The sequence below is a fragment of the Nicotiana sylvestris genome, chromosome 2, assembly GCF_000393655.2.
Source record: "Nicotiana sylvestris chromosome 2, ASM39365v2, whole genome shotgun sequence".
Lineage (NCBI taxonomy): Eukaryota > Viridiplantae > Streptophyta > Magnoliopsida > Solanales > Solanaceae > Nicotiana > Nicotiana sylvestris.
The window spans coordinates 93,683,956-93,701,736 of NC_091058.1; the positions used below are offsets into that span (position 1 = coordinate 93,683,956).

The 17,781-nt window shown below is 34.3% G+C and overlaps 1 protein-coding gene across 1 annotated transcript; it reads right to left on the reverse strand.

Moving 5' to 3' along the window:
• Window positions 1-12,925: 12,925 nt before the first annotated feature.
• On the reverse strand, window positions 12,926-16,549 carry LOC104226459 (protein DETOXIFICATION 2-like). Its single transcript, XM_009778471.2, has 7 exons — window positions 16,189-16,549; window positions 14,328-14,872; window positions 14,139-14,225; window positions 13,995-14,051; window positions 13,663-13,901; window positions 13,285-13,490; window positions 12,926-13,200 (listed from the first exon to the last, which is right to left on the reverse strand). Exons 1-7 carry the CDS (start codon window positions 16,432-16,434, stop codon window positions 13,144-13,146), a joined length of 1,437 nt encoding a protein of 478 aa, XP_009776773.2. The 5' UTR covers window positions 16,435-16,549; the 3' UTR covers window positions 12,926-13,143.
• Window positions 16,550-17,781: the final 1,232 nt, after the last annotated feature.

A 17,781-nucleotide genomic window follows, 5' to 3' on the forward strand; every position in this document is an offset into this window, starting at 1 on the left:
TTAGGAGAAAAATTCATCAGACTAAGATTTTGATCCTAGGAGAAAGTTCATCAGACTAGGTCTTCTATCTTAGGAGAAAGATTCCTCAGACTAAGATTTTGATCCTAGGAGAAAATTCATCAGACTAGATTTTCTTATTTTAGGAAAGAAATTATCAGACTAAGATTTCTATCCTAGGAGAAAGTTCATCAGACTAGGTCTTCTATCTCAGGAGAAAGATTCATCAGACTAAGATTTTGATCCTAGGAGAAAATTTATCAGACTAGGTTTTCTTATCTTAGGAGAAAAATCATCAGACTAAGATTTTTATTGGGAGAAAAATCCATCAGACTAGGACTTTTATCCTAGGAGGAAAAATGTGAAAAGCAATGACAAAATTTTATGCACATGCAGACAAGTAAAGGCAAAGATTTGAGAAACTTCCTTTTGTCGGCTCTTCTCTTCTCTTCTTTTTCTTTTTTTTTTCTTTTTTTTGAACCACTTTCCTTGCACTGCTTTGTTCCTGTTTCAAACAAAGAAAATTTTGTCAGTTTTAAAAGTGGTGGTCGGTTCGTGGCCTTGACGTCTTTGGCAGCTTGGCTTCTGCTCAATCAGCTTAAGTTGGTTTCAAGAGACTCTTGCTATGCATCAATCCTAATTGTTTCATACCCAGTACCATTTGTAGTTGTGGCTCAATCAGCCTTATCCCAATTGGAGATCTTTGCTTAGGTGACCTTTTCTGAGAATGACTTTCTTTTTTTTGAGCAAGAGAATCACAAGTTATCTTTGCTTGCGCCAAGTAGGCTGACAAGAGTCTTTGGGGGAGCCTTTGCTTGAATCCTTAAGGCACGTTGACAGTAACACCCGAGTGCGCTGGCCAAATTTACTTTGTGCAACTAAAAAGCTGGTAGCAAATTTTTGAAATCTTTTCTTACTTGTTTTGACAAAGACTAACTAAGAGTGAAGGACACAATGATGCAAAGAAACAGTATTAACAAGAAATGCTCCTGTCGGAAAGGAAAGAAGGAAGGTTATTTTCTTTTTTCTTTTTTCCTTTTTTTTCAATAACTAGCCTTAATGATCATTACATGCATTTGGACTTAACAACCGATCTATCAAACTGACCAAATCTTCCCTTTTACCATTCTTATGACTTTGAAGTCGGGCTTGTTCGTGCCAATCCTTTGCATCAACTTCACGACTCAATTTCGACTAGTGGTGCCCCGAGGGATTTTCACCAACAAGCCTCTCTCATTTATTCATCTCTATTTACCGTCGCTTTACAGTGCCCGTGAACGTTTTCACTAGTAAAACTCTCTCATTTTTTTTCTTTTTTTTCTGTTGCTTTCTTGAGCAACTTGATAGTGTTCTATGTCGTGTGACAACTGTTGCTCATTGCATGTGTCTCTTGACATTCTTGAAGGCTTATCGAGAGGTCTTATTGAGAAGGTTTTTAGATAGGGTTGGAAAGAAAGGTAGGCATGAAGGCTCAAAGTAGACTCAAAATGATTGGGGTTGTAGACTTGCAACTCTTGGAATCGACTCTTTCAAAAATGAAATAAAATCTTTGCCTCAGTTTCAGCTATTAGGGATTTTTTTAGAATTTTTTTTTCGAATTCTTATTTGGTTGGACCGAACCGTGAGACTGCCTACGTATCCTTTTTTAAGGAATCAGGTCGAACGTAGTTCAAACATCTGACCTAACTATTTTTTTTTTCATCTTTCTTTCTTTTTCGTTGTCCTTTTTGCCTTTTGTTTTTTTTTTTAAAAAACAAGTTGCCCCCGCTTCTATTTTCTGGGGGCATGGACATTTGCCAGTTCTTTTCTTCTTAATTTTTTTTTCACTTGAACTTTCTAAGAATTGCCCCAGTTTGTACTTTTGGGACATGGACTTTTATTTCATTTTTTTAATTTTTTTCATTTTCTTTTCATTTTTTTTGACTCTTGATTCTAAACTTGATTTCAAAAGAGGGTGGTCAAAGAAAATAACACAGGTTCAAAAGGGGTAACAAAGGATATAAAGTGTTTGGATAGCAGAAAAAGGGTCTCCCAGCCTCGAGAACGCCAATTATTGTATCCTTTCGCAATCACGATATTGATGAACATGTCTTTCTTCTTGGTGTGTCGTGGTCACAAGACACTTTCCATACCTTAGTGTCAAACTTTCCAACAAACTTCAATTGATTAAACATCCTCAAGCCCGATCTTCACAATGATTTGAAGGTGAATTTTACTCGACCTTAATTCCAAAATACTTCAACTCTTTATTCATCCTCAAAAGTGTTTTTTCTTAATTATCCAATTTCAGATTAAATCATTTTCTAAGATCTGGCCAAAATTTCCGCATGCATGTCATGTCATTAGAACTAATGAGAAAAGAACTAGGAATAGAATGACACATAAGGACAAACTGTATTTTATTGAATAAGGATAGAAGGGTTTGACAACTAAACAAGCAGCCTAAAATCCGAGTTACAACCCTAAAATAATCCGGATAATGAAAATTGCGACAAAAACAGACAGACATGACTCATGCACACATAATAGAACGATAGAAGGGGTTGACTCAATAAATCAAATAAAATCTAAATCACAACCTTGAAATAACCCAAATAACAGAAAAAACATCAAAACAAACTACCAAGATTCCTTCCTAGTGAGGAGAGAATAACTTTTCAATTGCTAAGCTTGATATTTAGCCACAAATTTGCTCATCGGAATCACCATGGTCTTCTCCAATTTCAATCGGCAAGTTTCCAAGAGGATTCTCATACTTTATGTCACCAGGCATCATCCCCACAAAGTGTGCATCATCATGTGCAGGTAAAGGATTCTGCGTGATATTCTGGGTATCATTGTCTTGGATCACAATCAGGTTTCCCTGGATCATCCTTTCTATTTCTCTTTTTAAATCCCGACAACTTTCAAAACTGTGCCCCTGGGCATTGGAATGATATTCACAATTTTTAGAAGGGTCGAAGCTTCTTGCACGTGGGTTCACATGATTTGGAGGAATAGGTGCGATCATGTCATAATGCTTTAACCTCTCAAATAAGCTTGCATAAGACTCTCCTATTGACGTAAAATTATCTTTCAACCTTTGTTCCCCCTATACCCCTGGTTTGGATGTGGGTTATAGGGCACTTGAAAATTTTGTGGAGGCTGGTGGAGATTTTGTGATGCTCGTACTCGCCTTATAGGGTATTTTGGTGGCTGGCCAACATACTGAGATGGAGCAACAGAGTATTGTGAGTTCAGAGGTGAATAGTAGTGTGCAGGAGCATCATCGGAAAACAGACGAGGCTGGTCATACCTTCGAGACATTCTTCGAGGACCTCGTCTCGAACCTGACGTCATCATGATTTCTTCGTCCTTCTAATTCGTGTCACTAGAATTATCAGATTCAATCTGGACAGCTTGAGTTGCAGCTTTGAGAACTACTTGACTTATAATTTTGCCTGTCTTAAGACCATTCTCAACCATTTCCCCCATTTTGATTGCTTCCGAGAATGATTTACCCACTACGGACATCATGTTTTGAAAATAATCTGGCTCTTGAGCCTGAAGAAAGACAGTGATTAGCTCGTGGTCGTCCATGGATGGCTTAACTCTAGCTGCTTACTCTCTCCATTTAATGGCATATTCCCTGAAACTTTCAGTTGGTTTCTTCTTCAGGTTTGAAAGGGAATTGCGGTCTGGGGCGATGTCGATGTTGTATTGGAACTGTTTGACAAAGGCTTGTGTCATGTCGTCCCAGACGCACCAGCAAGATGTGTCTTGATCCATAAACCATTCGGATGCTACTCCCGTAAGGCCTTCCCCAAAATAAGCTATTAGCAATTCTTCATTTCTTTTCGCACCTCTTAGTTGATTACAATACCTTTTCAGGTGGGCTATGAGGTCTCTATGTCCATCATACTTTTCAAATTTGGGAGTCTTGAAACCAGGCGGCAAGTGGACATCGGTGAACATACATAGATCTTTGAAAGCAATACTCTTCTGACCTGCCAACCCTTGCATGTTTTTCAACTGTTGTTCTAAGCTTTTCACTCTTTGGGTCATTTCTTCCTATGCCATCTTTCGGGCAGGCTTCTCAATGTTTGCAGGAAGATTAAACAAGTACAAGTGGTACTCAGGAGAATGGTACTGCTCTTGTTGGGTAGAAAATTGTGACTCATGAGTTTTCCTCTGCACCACCGTCGGATGTGGGATGGTGAAGACATGCATAACAATAGAGGTTATCTGATTGGTTGTGAATGACAAACTTTGAGAGCATGCAATAGAAGTCCCAGCTGTAGTCGTACAGTTGGGATAAGGACTGAACCCAGGTGGACAGGATTGATCAGACAATGAAACTGGAATGGTAGTAGTCAAGATGGATGTGAACTTTGGGAAACCATGAGAAGAAAAAGGCGGTCCTTGGCCATTGGCCCATGCTTGACACATTTCAGTCATTTTTTATTTCAGTAGTCTATTTTCCTCAACTACAGTAGACTCTTGTTGAACCCTCTAACCCTGAGTCTCTTGAGCATTTGTAACAGCTTCGATGTCAGTTGTCATTGATATTTTTTCCTTGGATCTTGTGTTGCAAGCTTACCACAAACCGAACACCTCAACTTTCTTCACAATTCAAAATAAAAACATGTTAGAATGGACTCAGTCAGTCCTTATTATTATCATTCTTCCTCTTTTTTTTTTCACCTTCTTTTCTTTCTTTCTTTTTCCTTTCAAAATTATTTGATCGAACCTGATGTGGGTTGCCTACGTATCATGTGGGAACATGAATCGGAACTTGCATAGTTCGGGAAAATTAGGAATAAAGTAAATAAACTAACTCTTTTTTTTTGGATTTTGGGCTTTTTTCGAAAGAAAGACTTATAAAGAAAATATTTTTCGATTTTGATTTTTTGCTTTTTTTTCCTGAGAATTTCTGAAAAAAGGCTTCTAAAGAAGAAAGAAAATATTTTCTCTTTTTTTTGGAATTTCGAAAGGAAAACTTCTAAAGAAGAAAGAAAATATTTTTGAATTTTTGGATTTTTATTTTGAATTTATGAAAGAAATACTTATAAAGAAAAGAGAAAATATTTTTGAATCTAGAATTTTCTTTTGAATTTTTGAACTAAGAATGAAAATATTTTTGGATTTTGAGAGAGATTAAAAGAAAATATTTTTGTATTATTTTTTTTTTAAAAAAATTGGGTTTAAAAGAAAGACTTTCTAAAGAAGGAAGTAAAGGGAAATATTTTTGAATTTTTTTGAAATGGTGGACCGGAACCGATGAGGTTTGCCTACGTATCTCACATTCGGTAGAATCAGACCCGCGTAGTTTGCCAGTTTTGACAAAACAAGGGAAACATGACACTTGAAAATTTTGGCTCATTTTGAAATGACTTCTTTTTTCAGAATTTCGTAAATATCTGCCTCACTTTTTTTTTGATTTTCTGTTTTTTCTCTTTTTTTCTTTCCCTATTCTAGAAGTCGGTCAATATGCAAGCCGAAATAAACAATGTGTAAGTAGCACGTAAGATGCATCAGGATTGTCTTTTAATTTGGGTAAACCTGTCCTAGACGGACCCAACCCCTGTGTTGAGTCCCCAAAGTCAAATGCACATGATGCAAACAAGCGTTCCTACTAGGGATCTGGCATGAAGCTAAGTTATTCTAGGTTTAAAACCTGGGTGTATTGTTCTAGACTTGGCTTACCCGAGCGTACAATTAGAGCCGGGAGGGAGGGCAACGTACCGGAAACCAAAAGGCCATCCGGCTTTGTAACTTGTCCGAGCCTCTTCCTAATTTAAGGTATGACACTAACTAGAGAGGAGTCACGCCAGCGTGCACATCCCTAGAGATGAGAAGAGAAGGGTTTCGTAGCAGTTTATATACAGTTCAGATAATATCAAAGCGGTAAAAAACAACATTTAGTACATTAGGCCCAAACATGTAATAAAACCAGATAATAAATAAAAGCCAAATATAAAAATAATTCTAAGTTCGAATTCTTGAACCCTAAACCAGAGATTCTGGGTTCTTTTCCCCAGTGGAGTCGTCAGAGCTATCAGACCTCCTTTCTTTTACCACCCGAGGGTATATAGGAGTTTTTTCAATTAAAGTGACATAAATCAATATGTGATTATTTAATTTAATCAGAGTTGCCACTTGGAATAATTTATGTGGTGTCCCAAGTCACCGGTTTATTTTAAAATCCCAAATCGAGGAAATTTCGACTTTACTTTATAAGTCTGTGAACCAGAAATAGAAATTCTGTTAACCAGGGAGAAGGTGTTAGGCATTCCCGGGTTCCGTGGTTCTAGCACGGTCGCTTAAACTATTAATATTGGCCTATTATCTGATTTACTATACGTTTTAAACCTATAGTGCATTTTTAACTTTTAACCGCTTTTAATTATTTGTGAAATTATTCTGGAACAAGTTACGATTGTCGTACATTTGCTTGTTTGGTACACATTGCGAATCATGTCACGGAAACTGTACCCACAATTTACAACATGTTTAAATTATTAGCATTATTAGTTGTTGTGGCCGGGTCACATAAATGTACCCCCGGATTTTAGTAATTAAGCGTCACGATTATGTCACGAGAGCCGTACCCGTAGCTATGACAATTATTTAATTAACGCGCCTAAAGCAAGCTACGATAGTTCAAGGCATTTTCTATACTAAATTTATTTATGTAAGAGCTATAGGTTATGGATTTTATTTGCATATGGCGCACCTCAATTCATTTTTAAAAGAAAAGATTTATATTTTTCTCTAGGGCAAACTAAAGATGCTCCTACTTTAATCTAATTTAAAATTAGGTATCGCAACCATGTCACAGGAACTATACCCGTAGTTGTAATAATTTTAATTGCGTGCCTAAAGCAAACTACAGTTGAATTATTTTCCTAGTCTTTGAGATTATATGAGGCCAAGTATGAGCAATATAATATACTTCAAACTAAATTAAAATACCTTTCATAAAAATCTTGTATACCATACAACAACAATGACAACCCAATGTATTCTCATAAGTGGGGTCGGAGGGTATTGATGCATGTAGCCTTACCCCTACTCTAGAAGGACAGAGAGACTGCTTCCGATAGACCCTAGGCTAAAGAAAAGGTAGAAGAAGCACTGATATCAAGTAATAACCATACAAGGTATTTGATAATAACAGACTAAGGCTAAAAGGGAGGAAACACAATATATTATGGGCCAAAATTGTTGTTTATATGACTGAATCCAATAAGTTATAGTCGTCCATCAGGAAAAATGAGATCAAGTTACATATTTAACAATTCAAAAAAAAAATGTTACACTTCAGATGCATTCAATTTAACCACACTAAAAAAATACTTTATTGGATATACGATACTACACGACTACAAACTTGAAGTACTAAGCAAAAATCTTTATAGCTAACAATTGCAGATGTAGCTTTCCACAATAAAATCAATAACATGCTCATTAAAATGTGACATTTTATTCAACTTAAAACCATTCAAAAAAACATCAACACAGTGGTTTAACATATAAAATGAACAAGATTTACATCCTATTCTTGAATCAATTTCAGAATATATCAAATCCGTTTCAGGATTAAATTTAATATAACAAGTGAGCTTAAATATGGAATATTGGTAAGAGCTTACCTCAATAGAGATATACCAAAAGATTTCTCACACCAGACCCAAAAGAACAATACGACAACTTCCGAATAAAAGCTAACATAAGAAGTAAGGAAACCAGCCACGGATCTCAGCGAAATTGCAACAAAGCAGCAACAATCCCACACGTCCAACAGCTTTAAAAATCCAGCAAAGTAAAAAAGCAACTCTGAACAATGGATGGGATCCTTTGGTCTTCTTTTTTTTCGAATTTTTCAGATCTGGGTCCAAATGTTTAAATCAGAAAACTGTTTCCCATCTCCGTGAGGGGATGAGAGGGAGTACTTATGTGTGCATCTATATCAATGAGCGAGAGAGGTGAGAATTTCTAAGTGTAAGAGTCAGGTTAAAGTTTTTGTAGGTAAAGAAAGAAGAAGAAGTAGGGGAAACAACGTTCTTCATTTTAGAAGAGAAAGAGATCTCGTTGTTATTTTTTTGTCTAGGATTTTATTTTATCAGATAAGGGTAAATGGGAATAGGCTTGGGTTGTGTGGGAATTGGGTAAAGGAAAATTTTCGTTTCTATACCATATAGGAAACTATATTACCAAATATGTTCATAGTTTGCATATTACCCTTCATGCTAATAGTATTTCTACATAGTATATACAATGCATTAAATAAGGAATCATTATAGCTGTAGGATTCCTTATTTAGGCGCGCTAAAAAAGAAAATTAAATATTTTCCAGATCTTCCAACGCAGATCACGCATAGTAATCACTATCGTGGACTTCTTTACAAAATTTTCGTACTCTGTTTTTTGCGCTAAACTCTGTTTCAACATTTTCTCTGATTTCACAAATCAAAATCGACAAAATCTTCTACAATTGTTCTGCAACAAAAGCAATTATGGCGAATATACAAAGCAAAGGAAAAGAGAGCAGCAATTCCACCATTGACAACCTTTAAAAAGCTTTGAAACTTTGAGTTCAAATTTGGGTTTTCAAAAATCATTATTTGTTTGGATTGGGTGTTGTTGAAAATAATTAGGAATATGGTTTGGAGTTTATATCTCAATTTTGAGGGGTTTTGGTGAAGATTAGACTTGGTTTTGACTGAATTTCAGATTGAAACTCGTCGAAGAAGAAGAAGAAGAAGAAGAAGAAGAAGAAGAAGAAGAAGAAGAAGAAGACGTATATTGCAGAAATTGTAGAAAAATTATAAAAAAAATTGTAGACAGTTGTTTATTTATTTTTCTTTTATTCATTTACCTATTGTATGAAAGTTGAACAACATTATATAAAAATTGTATTTAAGTGGATGATTTAGTACTATTTTGGACAAAAATATGTATCAAAAATGTGAAACATACATTTCAAGGGAAGCATTTCGAGTCCAAATATGTACCCAGTTTGTAGATATTTTGGAGATAAATTGTAGATTATTTGTATTCTGATTGTAGATGCTTTATTTTCTGTTTTCACAAATAAAAAAATGACTAAAACTTCTACAAATCTTCTGAAAAAAGGCAATTATGTCAAAAATCCCAATTATGCAACAATTAAATGGGAATTGGGATATTAAAATTCAATGTACCCATTTTGTAGATAAATTATAGATTATTTGTATTCTGATTGTAGATGTTGTATTTTCTATTTTTACAAATAAAAAAATGACTAAAACTTCTACAAATCTTCTGAAAAAATGCAATTACGTCAAAAATCCCAATTATGCTACAATTGAATGAGAATTGGGATATTAAAATTCAATGTACCCAATTTGTAGATATTTTGTAAATAAATTATAGATTATTTGTATTCTGATTGTAGATGCTTTGTTTTATGTTTTCACAAATCAAAAACGACTAAAGCTTTTACAAATCTTCTGCAAAAAACGCAATTATGTCGAAAATCCCAATTATGCTATAATTGAATGGAAATTGGGATATTAAAATTCAATGTACCTAGTTTGTAGATATTTTATCGATAAATTGTAAATTATTTGTATTCTTATTGTAGATGCTTTATTTTCTGTTTTCATAAATCAAAAACGACTAAAACTTCTACAAATCTTCTGCAAAAATGCAATTATATCGAAAATCCTGATTATGCTACAATTCTGTGATTCTCCTATATGCTCTTGTTACTCCGTACGAAACTGCTATGCTAAATATGGAATCCAAAAAAACATTTATGCAATTTTTCTTCAAGAAAAATAAATAAACAACAGTCTACAATTTTTCTTCAATTTATCTACAATTTCTGCAATATACATCTTCTTCTTCTTCTTCTTCGAATTTCAATCTGAAATTCAGCCAAAACCAAGTCTAATCTTCATCAAAACCCCTCAAAATTGAGATATAAACTCCAAATCATATTCCCAATTATTTACAACAACACCCAATCCAAACAAATAATGATTTTTGAAATCCCAAATTTGAATTCAAAGCTTCAAAGCTTTTTAATGGTTGTCAATGGTGGAATTGCTGCTCTCTTTTCCTTTCCTCTTATATTACTGAAGGAACCCGAAATCATAACCATCAAAAGTTATTGTTGTATATGAAACTTTGAAGATTTGACTTCAATTTTGACTGGTTGTAGAAGAAAAAACCTTGATTTTGGATGTTAATGGTAGAGGGTTTCAATTGTTTTTCTGGATTTAGCAGAGGGTTTCAATTGTTTTTCTGGTTTCTGGGTGTGTGGTGATACGTGGGTGAGGGTGTGGGATTGGGAAAGAGAAACGTGGGGGGGGGGAGGGGGGAGAAGTTGGAGGAATATACTGTACCATAAATGTAGGAGTGATATAAGGTACAATTAATGTACAATTAAAAACCTTTGGGTAAAAGAATCACATTTGGGCCATTTGCATTTGCTCTTTGGGTAGCCCAATATCAAAAAATCAGCCTTTTCTTTTGTTTTCTTTTTCTTCCTTTAATTAATTAAAATTCTAAATTAATCTATTTTTGTAGAAAATAAAATTCTTTATTTATTTTTAACATTAAAACAACTAATTAACTTAAAACTAAAGAGAAATACTAATTTTAAAGACTAAAATCTAAATATGTAAAAAATAACCATTTTTGTGATTTTTACTAATAAAATTAATTCCTACATGCAAATTGAACCTAAGATGGCATGGAGTTAAAACATGATAATTCTTTATGATTTTCTATGATTTTTAAAAATATTAAAAATACATAAAATGCAACTAAATAAAGAAAAACTCCTAAAAATCAATAAAAAGTATTTTTGGTCTATTTTTAGGAATTATTTTCATGTAGGGCAAAAATTAGGTGCTCACACACATATGCCCCAATAATCTGCCATCCACTTCCCCTTGCTGTTCCTGTTTATTTCCAACATGGCCAAAAAATCATACCACAATAACATATGGAGTAATATTTCGCTATAAGGATACCTTTTTTCCAACTTGACTTCAAATGTTTTTTTTTTTCAAACTTGTACTAAATATTGTCCAAACGCCTACTTAACGATTATTGAAAGATATATTAGAAGACTTGCCAGAGATGACTGCTTGTAAGTTATCTGTGACGATTGATAGACATAGGAAAGGGGTAATTGCAGCAATTATTTAGAATTATTCTTATAAGCTTTATGTTTTACATACATTTAGAATATTTGCTCATAATGTATATGTTATTAAAGTTTCGCCCCTTATTATTGAGACTCATTGAGTACAATGGATGGTACTGACGTTCTTTTTTGGGAACCTACGTTGGTCTGCGGTACAACGTAGGAGCCGGATTTGCAGGCGAGCAGGCTACGAGTTAGGACTTCCTTCTCTTCCAGTGCTATTGGTGAGCTCCGCTTTTGTACGTGGAGTATTCCTTAGAGTCATCTTTATTTAGTTATTTCTTTGTTACTTAGAGAACTGGCCAGGAAATCGCATGTCCTGAGCAGTGCGTCAGTTTATCAGTAGAGGCTTCATAGACATAGTCGTTGGATTAAGATTCAGATGTTTTTGATAATAACTTAGCAGTATTTCATTGGTTACTATGAATAAAGTTTTGGAGTTGATTTATTTAAATGTATAAATTAATCAAAAGTATTTGGTTAGAGTATTGCTTGTTGCATATAAAGTTTGGAGTTATAATAGATTTGATAAGCAGAGATGGTTCGCTCGGCCATGTTTAGTGATCGAGTGCCGGTCCCGGCTTGTTCAGAAAATGGATCGTGACAGATTTTAACTATATTTTTTAATACGATGTTGTTATGGTAAGTTATTATTTGTTTACTGTTTAAAATCGTGACACCACTTGTGAAAAATCGAAGTTGTGCGCCGCTGTCTACAAAATATATATAGAGTGAAGAAAAGCCAATAATACAAGAGAGACAACTGGAAGCAATATGCGCTATGAGTTCGACATTGATTCATCATAATATTTTCACTTCTAGGAAGTTTAATTTTCATTTTTCACTAACTGAGGACCAGCATATCCTTAATGTGGATGAACCATTAATTTTGACAGCTCTACACCACCACCAAAGTTAGGTGCTATAGTATATCTAAACATAAATCACCCAGTTGGATATATTTTTTTCTCTTAAGTTCTGTATCAAAATTAAGTTTATGATTGACCATTCTGCACATTGATTGTTCATTAATAATCTGGCTTTTCATTCATCTATGTTTTATTTATTACTGCACTTCTTTAGCATTTTATCCACGGTATTTCAATATTTTTGACAAATGGTAAGTTTAGCATCTACTATATAGAGTTCATCGTTGAAACAAATAAGATTCTCCTTTTTTTCTTTCTTATAGGCAATGCGGAGCCACATGTAATCAAATAGATTCATTGAATCCCCTTCATCGAAAAGTTATACTTGCAAATAAGAGACAATTTTTTTGTACATATATAAAAGTCTGAATTCCATTGATATAAGAGATGTATGTATGATTTCTGAATCTCCTTATAAGTATTTTTAGCTCCTCACCGCATACAGGATCTCTCTTGCAAACTATAGCAGATTAACCCTCTGAAAATGGTACCTATTATTGATTTAAAAGTAATGTTTTTAATTGATCAAATTAATTTAATTTTAAATAAGTGATAAAAACAGGCAACAAAAAATAAGAATATTCTAGTTTACTATGTTTATATCCAGATGTTAATTTTAGCAAAATCAGTTATATAAACCTTAGATTTCTTCATCTTATCTTCATTGCATTTGTCTTTTTCCCCCTCCTTTCTCAAAGAAAGTTTTAACATGCTTATGTATATGCAACACACATTCTTGAAGAGATCAATGAAAACTAAGATGAAATAAGCAAGTCAAAAGTATTAACTCATCTCATAAATTCTAAAATGACAAAAATAAAGAGAAATATATTGTGTATGTATATTTCATATAATAATAGACAAGGGTACAACCCAATGACTAGTATATAAAGTATAGGATTTGCAGCTAATCAGATTTGATTTTGTAGCCAATAGCAATAAATAGAACCTCAACGTGTTGTCAACCAAGTGAGCATTAATTTTAGGCCAATGTGACCCTCTATATTTCTCTGTCTTCTTTTGAATTAGCCTCCTCTATTCATTCTCTTCTGATGATATCCTTTCTGATATCCTCTTCTTAGCCTTTATCGCCTGCAAAATTTCATCACAATAGTTAAAACAAGAGATAATCAGGCTAAGTAATTAAATAAGTCTAAGGATGAAAAAAAATTGGACCTGCTTTTGCCAATCAATGAAACCTAGTATGAAGGAAAGAGTAGCTGCTTGTATTGCAGAACCAACCAAAAGTCCAATCCAAAGGCCTTTTGCTCTCAAATGTATAAGAAAACACAATATGACAGCAACTGGGATTCCAACCAAATAGAATGCTCCAAGATTCACGTATGCCCCAATAATCTGCCATCCACTTCCCCTTGCTATTCCTGTTTATTTCCAACATAGCCAAATCATACCACAATAACATATGGAGTAATATTTCGTTATAAGGATGCCTTTTTTCCAACTTCGACTTCAAATACTCTTTTTTCAAACTTGTACTAAATATTGTCCAAACGCCTACTTAACGATTATTGAAAGATGTATTAGAAGACTTGCCAGAGATGACTGCTTGTAAGCTATCTGTGACGATTGATAGACAGAGGAAAGGGGTAATTGCAGCAACATAATCCACCACTTGCTGATCATTGCTATAGGCTTTACCCAGAACTCCGCGGCACAAGAATGTTACTGTGCTCACCACTACTGTCTCTGCAACTGCAAGAGACATTGCAACTCTAACTGCCACTAGAGCCTTCTGAGGATTCCCAGATCCCAATTCATTCGACACCCTCGTGCTATAGCCAGAAATTTTTGTTACAAAGATATGGCATTGATGCACATATGTGATGTTTTTAAAGTTTTACCAAAGGCATGAATATTGAACTGACCTCGCGCCAGCTCCCAATCCAAATGGTATAGAAAAATGCAATGCTGATATCGTTAAGCTGATTGCAGAAAATATGAGGGATGAGTACTATTATAAACTAGGAATCTATCATAATAGAGGTTATAATGAAATGGTGCACACGTACCATATTGATAGTACTGAAGTTTCAAGTTTTGGATTTGGTAAAAGGCCAGATAGCAAAATAAGCACCTCAAGTGACCACCATTTGAGGCTATGATAATTGCCATTGCCACAACAACAGTTAAAAGTAATCAACAAATGTGATAAAGACTACTTAAGATTCTTCCATAGCAAAAGCAGTACTATTACTTACCAAACCATTAAAGCAGATGGAGTTGCATAGCGGAAGAATTTCCGAATAGCAAGGAAAGCATCTTTATTCAGAGGAGTTCGAGTCCTCTCACAAGAGCTCGATCGTTTGATGTAAGACACAAGCAATGCTACAAAAGTCCAGATAGAAAAACTAAAGGCTATAGCTGCACCTGATTTTCCTACTCCCAACTTAAATATGAAAAGATAGCACAGAGATATGTGGAGACATAAAACCACAAAGGCACTGAGGAGCATTGGGAGAATCAAACTCTGAATCTGCAAATATCTGAATATGGGCCTAAGAATTGCACCACCAAAGAGTGCAGGGATAAGCCACATAGAGTACTTTGAAGCTTCAACTGAAATTACAGGGTCTTGTCCCATTAAAATAAGCAGCTTGTCCATGAAAAGCCACATGATACTGATTGGTAGGCACACAAGAAGTAAAGATATTACTGCACTGTAAGTATAAGTACCGACTTTTTGCCATTCTTGTGCTCCGTAAGCTTGCCCACACAGAGTCTCCAAGCCTCCAACCAACCCTGACTAACATATTTGCAGATTCAACCCCTCAAACAGCATAAGAATTTACTACAACATTTCATGAGTCATGACCAATAAATTACTAGTAATTTACATTGAGGATAAAATGGTAGAAGATCGTTTGAGAAGGTTCGGTCATATTCCATGTCAACCGCCAAAAGAATCCATCAATAGGTGTGAAACTACAATGAGTAGGGTTGTTCATCAATTGGTACGGTACGTTATTTAGTTATTTCAGTTTGATATTTTCGGTATTCGATTTTTTAAAATGGTATACCAATAATATACCTAATCAAATATGGTATGGTTCGGGTTTTCTCCTTTCAATTTCATTTTATTCGGTATAGTAACTTTGCTTTGTTCGGCTTGAATATTAACTAATGCATAGAGCCGTAGACTGTAATATTTTCATAATTAAAATACTCACAAATACGAAAACGTTCTACGTTCACCTGACTGTTGACAAAATCTTTGTCCAACACTAGCAAGTGTCAACACATAGAGAGCAAAAAGATACATAACGATTAAATTTGATCATTAGAAATGTCTTGTTATTTGCTTAGATTTAATTGTTGAACTTAGTACAAAAAAACAAGGAAGGTCAACCTCAACATGAATGCCAACGAAGAGTATTGTGTAACTGAGTATGTTATAATCAATAATATGTATATTGTGTAACTTAATATATATTTCGGTACTTTCGGTATTGTTTTTTAAAATATCAAATATCATACCTAATACCAATTTATTTAAAAACTTAAACCAAATATCAATATTTTCAGTTTCAGTACGTTAATTCGGTATTTACCATATTATACGCAGCCCTAACCGCGAGTGAAGATGCTAAAGGAATAAGCTAGATCTTAAATCACATGGATGAAAGTTGTCTTAGAAGATCTACAATTTCTTGAGGATACATGCAAATTTAGCAAAAAATATAGCACAATGAAAGAAAAATATATATATATATGTGATACCAATTAGTTAGGAATATCCGTTACTCATATAAGTACATTTACTTTAAGTCTTATGTTTTCCGGGAGTCTCTAATCCTGTAAGAGATTCAGTAAAATCCTAACTTACTCGGGATTAAGACTTAGTTGTTATTGTTCTTGTATCATGACCAATTAGGAAGTTTAGGAGATTACTGATTTGATGACCATGTGTTAGGTTGAAATCGAAAATTAGTAAATGACATTGATTAGGTTCATGAAACTGGACAAATAGTCTAGAAATCAGTTTGATAAATCAAGAAACAGAAGAGCAAACTGTAACTGGTGAGCCAAGAGATTTGACAATCCGAATGAAAGAGGACTTACAAGAAGAGAGAAACCGGTAACATTGGTTATAGAAGTAGCAATAGCAACAGTTGACAGGGAAATGATCTGGTCAAGATGTCCCACCATCATCACCGATACAACTTGCAACAGATACTGCAATACAGAAACTGCCACCATTGGTGCTGCTATACGAGTCAACTTCTTCAGTTCTTCATAATAAGTATCCCATTCCCTTGTTATTATCCATCTGTTGTTCTCTCCATTTTCCAGCAACTGTTCTTCCATGGATTCAGCCTTGTTTAAATTTGTAAAAATTAGCTACAGATATATGCTGCAGCTGTGATTTCAATTGGACTCTAAATGCCAACTTATAAGTTCATCGTATTAGGTGCTTCCATGTCTTCTATCCATAGACCATTTCATTTGCTTAAAATTTGATTGTACATATAAATATATAGTAATAGTTTAATGTATTAGTTAAACAATCAATTAGTGCTCCAGAAGCATGGAATTATTTAATCAAGTCTGCTATTTGATGACTCAATCGTGCTTAAAAAAACCTTTTTGTGTTAACAGAGACTTGAAGATCCTCAAATCACGTCCCTAGATTTTCAATGTTTAATGATATACTAAGTGTTTGGCACAACATAGGAAAGAAATAACAGGATCGCACTTTATGAAAAGATTTACTCACACTCAGTGTTATACCGAACCAATAATACGTTTTATGTTTCGTTAAATGAACGGCTATCACTTACCCATCTTTAATTAATATGCATGCATTTCCTAAACCCAGCAAAAATATATTTGGAGAACACTGCAACGTGGGTGTGTGATCATCATGATTTACCCTGACTCGGTCTTCTTGTTTTTGTTTTTCTTTTTTCTCTTTTTAAAATGGAGGGATTTGCAATCTCCTATCGGTAGTCGTACTTTGGGGTTAAAGTGTCCAAACCCCTTTAGCAGCTAACCTATCAGTTGTGGACAAATGAATTTGTGCAAGGAATCCCACATTTTCAATAGGAAGCTTTTCTGTCTCATTTGACTCACCAATCAACGGAGAAACAATACTAATTCTGACCATGAGTATTTATGTGAATGTCAAGTAAATATTTACTAAAATATTGATTTGAAGGTGTATTTTAAGTGAAGTACTGATTTCACTGACAGATCTTAATCTTCACAAAGTTTTTACCTTTTTAATGTGCGCTAGTCTCAAGGATTTTTTTGATGCTCGAATACTATGTTTAAATAATGATATTATTTTCTCCGCATCTTGAGCCTTATCATGGTGCAAGTTTTTACTCATGAGTCATGATCTCTTCGATTTGTGAAAAAATGACGACCAGCCTACAACACTATAAAATACTAAAGAAATTACTTGTATACCTGGAAAATACGAGTAACAATTAAATTTGATTTGTGGTTTTAAATATATGTACTTTAGTTCAATATAAATTAATAATCAAGAAATATGAAGTAGAAATAAAATAAGTAAGTGAATCAAACCAGTGTTACCCAACAGCGGTGACCTCAAGCTTAGTGACCTCGAGGTGGGCTTAGAACAATAAAAACAATTAAGCAAGAAAAGTAGAGTAAGAACAGTAAAGCTAAGGAATATTCTGATGAACA